The sequence below is a fragment of the Apostichopus japonicus genome, chromosome 20 (genome assembly GCF_037975245.1).
Source record: "Apostichopus japonicus isolate 1M-3 chromosome 20, ASM3797524v1, whole genome shotgun sequence".
Lineage (NCBI taxonomy): Eukaryota > Metazoa > Echinodermata > Holothuroidea > Aspidochirotida > Stichopodidae > Apostichopus > Apostichopus japonicus.
This window is the reverse complement of record NC_092580.1, coordinates 33,288,547-33,302,199: the sequence shown is the minus strand read 5'-3', so window position 1 is coordinate 33,302,199 and position 13,653 is coordinate 33,288,547. Positions and strand designations below refer to the sequence as shown.

The following is a 13,653-nucleotide window of genomic DNA, read 5'->3' as shown; positions in this document are numbered from 1 at the left end:
TTGCGTTTTGTCGTTCTGCTGATCCGAAAGTTCCTCTACCCATGATACAACTGTGGCTATTCCCGCACTCACGAAAAATCTCAGCTCTAGCGTGAACAACTATAGCCCGGCAGCCCAGTGCACTTTGATCAAACGAACGAGGTACCAATATCTGAGTATTGGAACATTTGGGGAAAAACCTAGTATATCCAAAAGTGGATGTCTGCCGGGGTCGCTCTGCTGCATGTGGCCCCTGTGGCCGGTTAAAGGGGGCCCAAAAATGCATTTGCTCAAACGACCCATGCAGAAGAAAATTTGTCTTGCATTGGCAGTTCTTTACTCTGTGGAAAGTACCTTTTCATTTGATATTGGTTTTGAGTGGTACCAACTATGATTGATCATAGCCCATTTGGGGCCCTTTTTTTAGTGTGTCTGTCGGCCCCTTTGCAGCAGAAAATTTGTTTGGCATGATGATTTCCATAGTCTGTAAGATTAACCCGAGCGTTCCAAACCAGTTTTGAGTGGTACCTTGCATTTTTAATCTGGGTCAACGCTACGATAATGGGCATTTGGGCCATATTTAAGGGCGTCTGGCGGGCCCTTGGCAGCAGAAAATTTGTCTGCCATGGGCCATTCAGTACTTTGTGGCATTCATGCATTAAGTTGAGATTGGTTTCAAGTGGTACCTCGTTCGTTTGATCAAATGCATTTTTAGGGGCCCTTTTGGGGCATCTGGCAGGCCCTTTGCAGCAGAAAATTTGTCTGGCATGATGATTTCCATAGTCTGTAAGATTAACCCGAGCGTTCTAAACCAGTTTTGAGTGGTACCTTGCATATTTAATCTGGGTCAATGCTACGATAATGGGTATTTGGGCCATATTTGGGGGCGTCTGGCGGGCCATTGGCAGCAGAAAATTTGTCTGGCATGGGCCATTCAGTACTTTGTGACATTCATGCATTATGTTGAGATTGGTTTCAAGTGGTACCTCGTTCGTTTGATCAAATGCATATTTAGGGGCCCTTTTGGGGCGTCTGGCGGGCCCTTTGCAGCAGAAAATTTGTCTGGCATGGGCCATTCACTACTATGTGGCATTCATGCATTAAGTTGACATTGGTTCCAAGTGGTACCTCGTTCGTTTGATCAAATGCATTTTTGGGCCCCCTTTAACCGGCCATAGGGGCCACATGCAGCAGAGGGACCCCGGCAGACATCCACTTTTGGATATACTGGGTTTTTCCCCAAATGTTCCAATACTCAGATATTGGTACCTCGTTCGTTTGATCAAAGTACACTGGGCTGCCGGGCTTACTAGTTTCGGCCACTACCAGTGTGTACAACAATATTAGTTAGATCATACCACCGTAGGCTAGTGCTCAGCAATCCTTTGCATTGTTTTCGGTGTCAGGTAAGAATTCTCTAGACGATCCCATAATATGAAATATGAGACCTAGGTGGTTAAGCTAGAAGTAGTGCATTGTTTTATCCGCGAAAGTAATTATACAGTACAAAAGTAAGTGTGAATGTACTTTAAGCGAACTGGAGAAACATTGTATCTAGAGGCTAACTGTGCCTAGCCTAACTTAGTCATTTTCCCCCTGCTCGGTCGCAGTCCAGAGCAAGCAGGCCAGTCTAACCATAATGATTTTAGAGGAACAACGATTGTGGGTGAGACTTCAAAGACAAATTTGGACAGCTGTAGACTTCATAAAATGTTTTGTTATAGTGAGACAGGACTGTTGATCAGTATTATCAAGTAAATTACCTGCCTTGTATTAGTCACTTTCATGCCACATGCTATTTTGATATTTCGTGGAATTGATACAAATGCAGTGCCGAAAGCTTGGGTATCTTAAGATAACAATCTTAGATTTTATAATCTGACCAAAACCAAATGTTCAGTTAATTTCCAAAAACATGTGGAAAAAATTTCTCAATGGGGCCTCTTTCAATCAATATTTCCCTAAATTGGAAGGGGTACACTTCAACTGTGAGTAGGAGAGACAATACTAGGAAAATAGTAGCTGCATCCATATTCCTGCCATAAGGGAAATTAGCTTTGTGCATTATATTTAATTCCAACAAAATTTCAGACATCTTTAAAAATAAACATTAAATCCACCCTAATGCTTACATAATTTGATCAATGTTTACATTTTTGGAAATATATAGTTGATTGTTCAACAGGTAACTCAACATGATGGTTGTGCACCGGTTGCTGACATTGCTTGTAGTTATAACCTGCTGCTACTGTTTACAATGCATCCTTGGTAAGTTATATAATAAACCGAAATGTCTGCCACAGAAACACAGAAATGGAAATAAATTGCTTGGTAAACCTCATTTTTAATGTCAGAAGCTTAGTGAGAAGAACATTTTAAAATGTCTGAGAAATTTAATGTCATCAAGGACTGCTATATATATATATCTGGATTGCTATTTTCTTAAAGTCTGCAAACAGCTAAATTTTGTCCTAACAATTTTAGAATCAGCCATGTGCAATAGACATTTATGGGACCTATAGTTTCAGTAATGGTTGCACTTTTTAAATTTTAATCATGTTGTTTCCCTTTTCAGGTGAGGTGACCACTGACCCTGTGGTCAACATTGGTCACACAAATATACGAGGCAAGGTTACCCAAACCGATGGTGGAAACAGACCGGTCTTTGCATTCAGGTCGATTTACTATGCAAACCCTCCTGTCGGTAGCAACCGATTCTCGGCCCCTTCACCCCGTACTCTACCAGCTGGTGACTACGATGCCACGGACTATGGGCCTTTGTGTCCCCAAGATATGGAACTGCTTGCGCTTGCTTACCATGGGTACCCAATACCATCGAAAAAACCATCTGAGGACTGTCTTCACCTAGATGTCTACACACCTACTTTAGACACCAATTCAAGACTTCCTGTCATGGTATGGATACACGGCGGAGCATTTGTCAACGGCGGAAATGCCCTGTACGATGGATCAGCCTTGGCCGAATCCCAGAATGTCATAGTGGTGGCGATTAATTACCGTGTAGGTCCCCTAGGGTTCCTCTCCTTTGGTGATGAGAGTGCCCCGGGAAACTATGGTTTGCTGGATCAACAACTTGCCTTCCGCTGGGTCCAGAATAACATCGTCTACTTTGGCGGTGACAACGGACGGGTAACCATCTTTGGAGAATCGGCTGGCGGCATGTGCACCTCCATCCATCCCTTAGTTCCTTCCAATCAGCAATTATTTCACAGAGTCATCACACAGAGCGGTCCCGCAAACTCGGCGATGGTTGTGGTAGAAAACCCATCCAAGTGGGGAGGCATCATGGCAGAAGCGGTCGGCTGTGCGGGCAACAACACGGAGAGAATCATCAACTGCTTGAGAACTAAATCTGCGGAGGACATATCTCTGGTCAAGATCCCAGAATCACCCGACAAGCCCTTCTTGCCATTTGGACCGGTGGTCGATGGGAGATTTCTATTGGACTATCCCATGAAGTTATATCAGGCAGGGTTAATCCGAGTCAAGGCAGATATATTGATTGGATTCAACAATAACGAGGGTGGATATGGCCTGCTTGCAACACGTGGACCTTCTGGGATAGATTTGAGCAAGTTTGGTGTTGATATGTTCAGACTGATGATGGTACAGGAGGTATAAAGTTTTACATCACCAAATTGTTTTGATAAAAAGAAAGATGTCATAAATTTTCAGAAAAGATTTGAGAACAGCAACTCAGTGCCAATGATTATTCAATGTCACACGATACAGAGATACAAAATCTTTCTAAACTCTTAAATATGAAAAGGTTGTTAAAAAAATCCGTCTTTCTTTTTTGTCAAAGGGCTAGTTGGGAGGCATAAATGTTGATGGCAATATTCTGTCATGAAAAATACTGTACGATCTAGCATCCAAGGATGTTGTCCTAAAATACATATATTTTGCACATTCCATTTTCAAATCAACCGATTCCATCAAGATTTATTTTTTAATAAGACCATGGATATAAAACAATGTGGTCTTTCTATAATTTTATAGCTCATTTGCCACTAAGTTGCAGAACCTTTTTGACCTCAAAGCATCTAATTAATTGAATAGACTTGATTAACAGAGGCCAAAGCATTCAATTAGTTTCAAGAGGATAATTTGTTACCAGTTTCCTTCGCTTGGTCTTACATACAACCAGTTTAATAAAGCCTTTCATTTCTCTTCCTAGTTTTCCAAGTTGGTCCCGGGGGATCTCTCTAACTTAATATCACGGATCGAGGACATTTACAGTGGCCCGGAGGGGATCACAGACCAGACGGCCTTCCAAACACTCGGCCACATCATTGGAGATGGGTTTGTGATCGCACCTACCCTAGCCATAGCCGATTATACGTCCGGTAAATCAGGGGGGGATTGAGTTTTGAAAAATGTCTGTAAAACATTTCTTATGTTGAGTACTGGACAGCCTCAAAAAATTTGTATCATCTTCAGAGCTTTCATTCTATGTGTAATTTTTTTGAAAAATTAAATAATCAGCTCAAATTTCTGTGATGAAAATACTAATTTCATTTATACAAATACCCTTTGGTGTGTGTAAATCTCAATAGTAGATCTTAAGCTGCTAGTTTGAAGCAAAGTTGTTCATTTTAAAGTCTCTATAATATATCTCTTGAATTTAATATTTATATTTCCTGAATTTGTCTGTCTCTCAGTAATATTCATAAAACATCTATCAACCTAATTGATTTGCATTAAGCTCTTTGTAAATCTCCCTGTTATTTTCTGTTGTTTCTTGGTAGAATCTGGATTTTATACATTTGTTTATGAGTTCCAGCACAGACCGTCGTATTACCATGGACCAGAGTTTGTGGGTGCTGATCATGGCGCAGAGGAACCACTCGTTCATGGTTTCCCATTTTTGACCAAAGAGAGACAAGGCAGCTTTACATTCACTGAGGAGGAGAAATCTCTCTCTGATGTCATGATGACGTACTGGGCTAACTTTGCCAAATATGGGTAAGAGAATAAAACATAAAACAGTAAATAGGATGCGGTTGTCACTGTGCGGTTATCACTGTGCGGTTATCACTGTGCGGTAATCACTGTGTTATGCAATAGAGACAGTTATAAGTCTGTTAGTGATTTACCTGGAGAAGGAAGGAAAAATGTGTCCTTTTCCGACAAATTATGGTATTGATACATCTTTACAAACAAGAGTAGCAAGGACTTGAACAAGTTTAAACTGATATCACAGTGCTTAAAGGTCTGTACTAATTTTACGACTTTAATTTGGAAGTTTTATCATAACAAGTTACTGGTACTCATTTTCAGTAACAACACTTCTGTTTGTACTTTTCACAGTGAAGAATGTGAACAGAAAAAAAGCAAAAGTTCAAGGATTTGAGAATTATTGGCAGGGATATTGGTGTCCTTTAGCAGCTTTGAGTTTTGAAATATGATCTTTTCGATTTCAACATTTTTAAGTTTGGCGTGGATATCACTTAGCAGTATTACTTTTTACATAATTACATTTGCAGTGCAGATTTCACTGCTTAAGAAGGTAAGTTGAATGATTTTTATTGAAGGTTCATGCATTTTATGCAAATCATCGATAACTATAAACATAGTTAAGTTTTAGGTGCAAAAACTGATAAACATGTCTGCATTTTGGTGTACCATTTTGCTATGGTTAACAGTGTTCTGTTAATTACAAGAATATTTACCCGGAGGAAATTGTTGATGATTTACACAGATGAGCTAATCTTTAGGGAATCTCTCTTCTTTTTACACGTAACAGTGACCCTAACGGTGAGAAATTTCAGCTTCCGTACTGGCCTCCATATTCTTACACAGAGAAGACATATATGCAGCTGAGACCTATACCAGAAATAGCTGGTAACTTGAAACCAAACAAGGTCGCATTCTGGAACACAGTCTTCTCGTCGGTGCATGTTTTAAAGGAAGGAACGTTTAAGCATCTCTCCGATGAACTTTGATATATCGTGGACTTTTATACAACTATCGGTGCTCCTTACCTCTGTCTGAAGTATAGATAAAACTGTATTTGATTTCTGGTCACACTCTTTGGCAGCTGATTGTTGTCAGGAGTGAAGAGGGAAGGATTGATGTCATTTTACTTCTCTCAAAGATTCACTAAATTTTGTAAAATCCAATTTTACTTTTAAAAGAAAAAAAGGTGGATAAAGAGTATATATGATACATATATGTTACATGACTGGTTGAATATATTTAAGTTTGCCATGGTGTTCAGAGGAAATATGATTGATACTGTATTGGGGGAGGGAAGGGTGGGGAGGAGAGGCTCTCTTCTGTCTGACATTTATTAGTATTCAGAAACCTGTTTCTGTTACATGACGATGAGATGTGTGTTTCCATGATCAGATTTATAGTGAATTTTATAATTTCAAAACTGAGATATGTAATAAATTGTAAATATGAAGAGTAATTATATCAAGTTAAGGTAACAGATTAATGTCTTATTAATTATCTTACTACACAATTTATTGTCCTAAGCAAAATGTTCAGTGGAAATATATTATGTGGAGAGTAATGTGAACATTTTATAAGATGTGAAAATAATTTGAGTAGTAATTATTCAAGTGATGAAATAATGATGAAAAATATGGCCATATCACTCATTTTAATATTCATCAAGCTTTTCAGCCTGTTATTTTGGAGTACAGACTACAAAATTCATAATTATGATATTATATGCAAATGTGGACACAGCTATGTGTTTTACTGTCATTTCCTCAGTATTGGTGCAAAACACTGAGAAAAAGTGTTGATGAAAACATTGTTTTTTTTTACTTTTCAATATATGAGGTGAAATTTCAGACTGTAATTAAGGTGTTTCACTTCAGTAAAATATTTAGACACAGAAAGACACAGTTGGTCCTCTGACTTCATACAATCAGCTATGAAATGACCAATGTTTAGTTCCGTATTGGAAGAGAACTACTTTTAGTGATTTTTAAGCTAAAAGATTTAAGCAGCTGATTTATTATGTATTCTTTTATTTTACTCTTTAATTATGTTTAAATCATTTTTTTTGCATATTTTTACTTACAGAGTTTTATGTAATAAGCCAAGTGTAACAAATTAATTGGAACAACATCTCACACTATGCTTCTCTTTCTGATTAATAAAACTTATTTATACTATGAAAATGACCATACATTCTCTCTTCCATATATCCCTACCCCCCTCCCCTTAATTGACTTCAGGATATACGCTGTAGCACTCCCAACTTCCCTCCTTGAGGCCTAACTATGACATGCTTTTACACTGAAGAGAGCAATTATTTAAAGTTTCTCCTTGAGTGTGTTTTAGAGCTATAGTATGGAAAATTGGGCTTTGGGTGGTAGTTTGGGGTTGGGGGGGGGGGGAGTTGTGAGAGAAGTCAAAGATCAAACCCACTATTTTGTTTGTCAAAGTTATGCTTCAGTCTCTCCTGGTTGATGTGTTCCTGATTTTTAAGTACACACACTGTGGACATGAGGGTGTTTGTATGTGTGTTTTTACACATATACCAACACAACCAAGGCATATACCAACTCACTTGTGACTTCACCATAGCAAATTTTTTGATACATTTCATTAACCTGTACGTGTCTGGTATTCACTATTAATGACGGTAATGACGATTTTATCTTCATTTAACTTCTTTTATATATTCATTTTTGTTTAGGTTTACAATTTTCTATGGTACTCAGGAGTAATGAAGTAGAATGTGCGTTTGATTGAATATTATGAAAAATAAAGCAATATGATCTGAAAATATTGATCCTTATGTTAGACATTTGCTTGTACTCTTCTCTGCTTTTATAGATACTTCGGTCCTTCATAGTTATTGCACACGATCTACATAGTTCATTTAAACCCATTCATTTCATATATTTGACAGGGTTGGATGCAGAAATTTAGAAACGAATGGATGTGTCTCAGGGGTCCTTGAAGCAGACTCACGTGTAGAGGGTCTGGGAGTCGCAACCTATCCCTCTCTCCCTTCTCCCCGAAAAAATAACATTTTAGACGCCAAATTGTACATCATACATAAATTGCAATAAATTTAGGTCAAAACGCAAGATTGTTCTAATTACATTTTTTGTGGGAGATTAGTTCTGCGCTTGTTTGATTTTCACTAAGCAAAACGAAATGAGCGCATAGCTGGCTGACAGAAAACTAGTTCTCTTACAAGCAAATCATGAAAAGTTGTCAAATCATGAAAGTAGGAAGTGAACTAGTTACTTGAGGAGTACAGATCTAAATCATCTACCAATTGAATTATGCATCCGGCCGTTGGGCGTGTTTGCTGACATTGGTTTGGCTTTGTGACCTCACGTACACACCTGTCATACCAGAAGTACGGTGGTAATGAAACTAACACAAGAGTTTGGGAATAATAATGCAATATTTACAAATCGATGAATATTCATAGGGCCAGCAGGTGGTAAAATAATAATTTCAGATGGTTTTTAGACAAAGCATTCGATTTGCACAAATATTGATGAACAAAGGTCAATAAATCACTGTTTTACTTTACACACTAATTTTTCCAGTCTCTGACTGCAAACTAGTGACAGTTGTTCAAATATTGAATTAATGATAAATTGAACCATAAATTTGATAACACCCGTCTCGAACCGTTTGTGTGACACAGTCTAAAATATAGATAAAATAAAACAAGGGCCTTCTATCGGTCATATAATGGACCTATATCGCCACGTATTTGAAGCATAGGCATAAGTTTACCTCCTAATATATATCCTGATATATATTTAGCGGGGACAGAGAGAGAGGGGGGGGGGGGGCTGGGGGCTTGGAGAGGAGTCATAAACCAAGAAAACGAATTCCCTGGTCCTACATTAATCTTAAGTCAAGCCTCTTCTCAGTAGGTTCATTTCTTTCGTTCTTCTATAGATGAAGTTTTAATTGGCACATTATATCGATCACACAAAGAGAAGATATATGTTATCTTAACTAAACTTCTGAGATGCCGCGGAGCACTGAGAAAGATATGAGGATGCGGATATCTGCGTTGAGATATTTTACTTAATTTTCTGGTAGCCGTTTGTGCAAGCATTTTCACAATTACATCTAAAAACAAGTCGTTGATGCACGTATATACGTATCAATCTAACATCAAAACCCCACCCAACCCCCACCGCCCTGCAACGTACCGGTATTTATTTTTTTATTTATGATTTTGCATATTATTAATGACTTCCGCCACTCAGGAAGTATGAATAACATCTTGATACCTTTTAGAGATTTTTATGATTATTTTCAAGATCTTGTTGTACCTCTGTTTATCTGTAGCGATAATTGTTTTATTTCTAATTTGATCATCTCTGCAATGACATCATCAATGAGCCGATAATCTTTCGTTCATTCCTTTGTCTCATGTTAATGGGTTTGGTTTGTTATAAATCTGTGTTATTTACACAGCTATATCAAATCACACCATGCAGCTGCATGCCGCATCAACAGTATATAATGTGAGCTGAGCGTCATTAGTATTACTACGTAGGCCTACGTGGTAGTGTCTGATTGTGAAGCAAGAAGAGCCACAAAACTGAGAATTAAGATGTTAATAGAACCATGGAGGTAAAAACAGACCTCCATGATAGAACATATTAAATATATGTCCACGTGGAAACATAGCTTCCGTAATTCAGATAATTACTTACGCAATCATTAGTTTGAACCACAGTTTGTAGTAGCCTACAGTGGCTTTCATGTATTCGACACGCATGTTTTGGACTAAATCAAATGCCAGAAGAGGACTGGTTAATCTCTTCCCGGTGATGGAGCGGGATGTACTTCACAGGAGAACTGAGCGATATCATTCACGCTGCACGATTTATCCCTCGGTAAGATATATACTTGTTTTTCTTTTCAATATACATTTCTGCACTGGGTTCCGCCCGAAAATGAACGATCGATCTCAAGTCACTTTCATTCGGCCCTGAGCCTAGATATTTTAAATATGCTATATGGGAGGCTGTATCATTATTGTCATATCACGATAACGAGAGTCAACTTGATTAAGAAAAATTGAATACTTTTAACAGTATGAAAATGTGTAAATATTACTGCAGATGTATGCTATGATGTACCGTGACTAAGTTCTCTCGAAAATAGAGTACAATATAATTCCAAAGAGTATTAATTTCAATCTTTGAGATCATTTCTCTTTAGAGCGGCGTGAAGGGGGGCCAAGGGCGGCGGAAGCACTTTTAATCTGGGGGGGGGGGGGCACCGACATCAAAGGGCACTTTGCAGAAATTTGATTCGACTGATGCAGCCTTATATTTAGCACCCTTTATAACTCTTATTGTATTATCTTATTTGCGTATACACATCACTCCATCAACCCCCCCCCCCCTCCTCCTCAAGGAAAATTTTTATGCTAGCACTGCAATATCCAATGTGCAAATTGGGAAACAAGGAAGTAGTTTTCTTTTGAGACCAAATGAGGTGAAATCATGCTAGTTGCTAATGTAGGAATCTTCCGAATTAGATTTTATTTCTTGTTAGTATCTTAACAAAGTTTTCCTGCAGTCGAAATAGCTTTGAGTTTGACCCACAGAGATTCATTAAAAGTCAGGGGCATAGCCAGGATTAGCAAAGTTGTATGCACGAATATCTGAGCGGAGCGCCACCATCAGTTGGCGCGGAGCGTACAAGAAAATTTTTGGTTTTACAAACCCCTCAGATGGCCGGAAACGGCCCTTCCCGAGTATTCATTCTGGTTCTCTTACTAACTTGAGACACCTCAATTTTTATGTAGAAAAAGGGCACATTTTTAACCTGAGGAAAAGTGCCCCCTGTGCCCCCCGGTTCCGCCGCCCTTGAGGGGGGCAGATGGGGGGTTAACTCCTAGTCGGGAGATTGCTCACATTCAGTTGTTGCGGGACTAGACCGCTCCTCAAGGCCCTGAACGCGGGCATGATCAAGGACGGTACATCCCAAGTAAGACAAAAATTCAGAAATATTTATTAACACAACCTTATCTTAAGTCGATCTAATTATAAAGCTATTTTACTAAGCGTCAATGTGCCATCAGAATGCACCATTTGGCTTCTAAATTTTCACTTTCTCTGGGGGAAGGGTGGGTGAGGACCGTCCCCGATATTGTCAAAGTTGTAAGTGTGTTTCGGTGGTGTGATCTATGTGTGTCAGGTCGGTGGGGTTAGGTATAAAATGATAAGTTGGAAACAATACGTACTTGTTGATGGAAAATGCAGTTAGAATGACTTACCCTAAGCATCATTTCAATCCCCTCATGAAAATCGTGGCCGTGAATGCCTAGTACAGCTTCCTTTGTGAGTTTAACTTGCTTTCACCTGCGAAGTTGTACATTTCATGTTGAGTTACAAGGTTGTAAACTTAGTAAATATAGTACTTAGCCTATTGAAAACACGCGCAACATATGACACGTGCTCCTAACTCTTAGCGAGCTGCTTCGTTTTCAACAGTTAGCTGTTGTGTGCATAGGCTGCGTCAATACGTGAGGCCATTTAGTTTCACTATAATGTAAATTGTTTTAATTTAAACCTAAATAAAAGTATCATATTAATGCAACACGCAATTGAGCATGATATCAAGCGTTTGTGATGAGGTATGAGAAAATATGGAGCATATTTGTTTGATGAGTTATGGGTAGAAACGCTGTAAACATATTTATTGAGGTAAGAAACAGTACGTCGCTAAAGCATATTTGTTCACGGGTAGGAGATGGCAATATGCGAACGTATTTGATTAGGTTAGAGTAGGCTCGCTACTCAGTAGTACATACATTATGAGGAACTTGACGGTATGCTGCAAGTCGTATTTGGGTGCGGTAGAAATAGGTACACCGCAACCAATTTCCAAATTTTTATTCAAGAGGTTAGATTATCTTTGTTTCCTCATTTTCATTCCAGTGTTTCAAATTATTTCGCTCCCCACATCAGACCAAAGCCCACCTAAAGCAATGGAAGACAAGGACTGTATGAGACCCTCTTTGCGACTCGTTCTGTAGCCTATCGAATTTATCGATGGCTAACTTGAGTGTAGGTTCCTACGGTGGGCTGAAAGGACCTCGCTTCAGAATAACTTTATTCAACACTGCCACCAACAATTCTAGTACACTTGTATAATCCTTGAATCGGAAACACATCATCCACGGAATGAAGCTCTTATCTGGTTGTTGGATTTACTGATGTGATTGGAGCATCATTTCTATGGATTGGAGGGATATGCGTGATCCAAGTGAAGACATGGCTGCATGACACATCGATGGAACACCCATAGACGAGTTTGATTGATGGGATGGCACGCGGAAAGAAAGCATTTTGTTTTTCATCCAAAGGGGCATTTCGTATTTCTGATCCCCGAACAGATGGCATTGGGTCAATATGGGCTAATTTGTTATCGTTAACAAGGCATACCAAAAAGCTGTAAATATAATTTTTTTTATGCTTTTTCAACCCCTTAGTAGTGGACCCGTTGTGATACCTGCTCATATATTACCGCTGGAAACATGACCATCCCCCCCCCCCCTACCACACACACATACATCCCACTACATAGGACAATAGATGTATTTCATATCAGCATCATCTTCATTAGTCAAATAATTTACTTCAATTGTTTTTCATTTTTGAAAGATTTCAAATTTCTTTCCCTCTTTTATGGGCAGTATTTTTAATATTCGAATAATTGTTTGCACAATTGATTAATCAATTGTCTGGACATTTTAGGAAAATATGAAATCAACTTTTCAAGGGTCAACCAAAGAAAGACAGTCCATAACACTGAGCTGAGGGCAGATTGAAAAGAATTTAGTTACTTTTTTTTTTTTTGTATTTCATTAAGTTTTATTTATATTTGGTATTTTCCTTTAAGGCTGGAACAAAGGTATACATGTGTAAATATTTTACCATGTATCGGGAATAGGCCGGTTGTGCAATAAAGAATTTATACTCCATTCTCCATTTTTTATTTTAAATCAAATTAACCACGCTTTGTTACTACAACGTATTTCACTTTCAATTTTTGAGATCTTTGTTCAAATGTTGATAAAATGTTTAAATCTTCAATAAACTTATCCAGTTTGTATACAAGACCTGTCTTGTACGTGTTTCTCTCCCAATGTAGCAGAATTAATTAACCTAGTTCTGACAACATCCATTTTTTTCATTTCTGTCCTCAAGGAATGTTCATTATTGAATAATTTAAGTACTGCATTTTATTTTAATAATGAGGTTTTTGGTCATCAACAGTGTTATTAACGAGTCCAATTTACAACTGAAAATCACCGAATAAATTTAGGGTATCGTTTTCAAGTTTCTTGATTAACGGTCTAGAGGGGAAGGAGAGGGGGCCTTTCATATGATGAATTTTATTGCCAAAAAATGTTTGAACGTGAATGCTGAGTCTTAAACAGATCACTTAACGGGATGTCTTACTGGATCATATCCAAACCATATTTTGATGAATACTAAAATATTGGGTCAAATTCATTTCGACTATGACATTTTTTTCCTTCTTTTAAGTGAAATGTTATGGATGTGAAAATGATTTTATTGTTATTATTAAATGAATGTCATTCTAATTTATGATGATTAAAACTTTCAATGCATCTTAGTCAGTTTGGATCTTGTGTTCTTCTTTCTTTTTCGGTTCCTGTTGAAG

The 13,653-nt window shown here is 38.2% G+C and overlaps 1 protein-coding gene and 1 long non-coding RNA gene across 5 annotated transcripts; both read left to right on the top strand.

The window, feature by feature from the left end:
* The first annotated feature begins 1,265 nt into the window (after window positions 1–1,265).
* On the top strand, window positions 1,266–7,756 carry LOC139961661 (cocaine esterase-like). 4 transcript variants are annotated; one of them, XM_071961033.1, is made up of 6 exons: window positions 1,270–1,385; window positions 2,165–2,247; window positions 2,555–3,615; window positions 4,178–4,346; window positions 4,749–4,965; window positions 5,747–7,756. In XM_071961033.1, exons 2-6 carry the CDS (start codon window positions 2,175–2,177, stop codon window positions 5,943–5,945), a joined length of 1,719 nt encoding a protein of 572 aa, XP_071817134.1. In that variant the 5' UTR covers window positions 1,270–1,385; window positions 2,165–2,174; the 3' UTR covers window positions 5,946–7,756. The 4 variants fall into 4 exon arrangements, with proteins under 4 accessions (XP_071817138.1, XP_071817134.1, XP_071817136.1 ...); XM_071961035.1 differs by having other exon boundaries at window positions 1,372–1,490; XM_071961034.1 differs by lacking the exon at window positions 1,270–1,385 and adding an exon at window positions 1,520–1,645.
* A 1,626-nt stretch (window positions 7,757–9,382) lies between these two features.
* LOC139962183 (uncharacterized) lies at window positions 9,383–13,614 on the top strand. Its single transcript, XR_011791159.1, has 2 exons — window positions 9,383–9,845; window positions 11,901–13,614. It is a non-coding gene; the product is annotated as an uncharacterized lncRNA (long non-coding RNA).
* The last annotated feature ends 39 nt before the right edge of the window (window positions 13,615–13,653 follow it).

Excerpts from the sequence above, each read along its gene's own strand:
- LOC139961661 (XM_071961033.1), top strand. The coding sequence starts at position 2,175 with ATGATGGTTGTGCACCGGTTGCTGACATTGCTTGTAGTTATAACCTGC. Across the intron at positions 2,248-2,554 it reads CTGTTTACAATGCATCCTTG|GTGAGGTGACCACTGACCCT; the intron begins GTAAGTTATATA and ends TTCCCTTTTCAG. Across the intron at positions 4,347-4,748 it reads CATAGCCGATTATACGTCCG|AATCTGGATTTTATACATTT; the intron begins GTAAATCAGGGG and ends GTTTCTTGGTAG.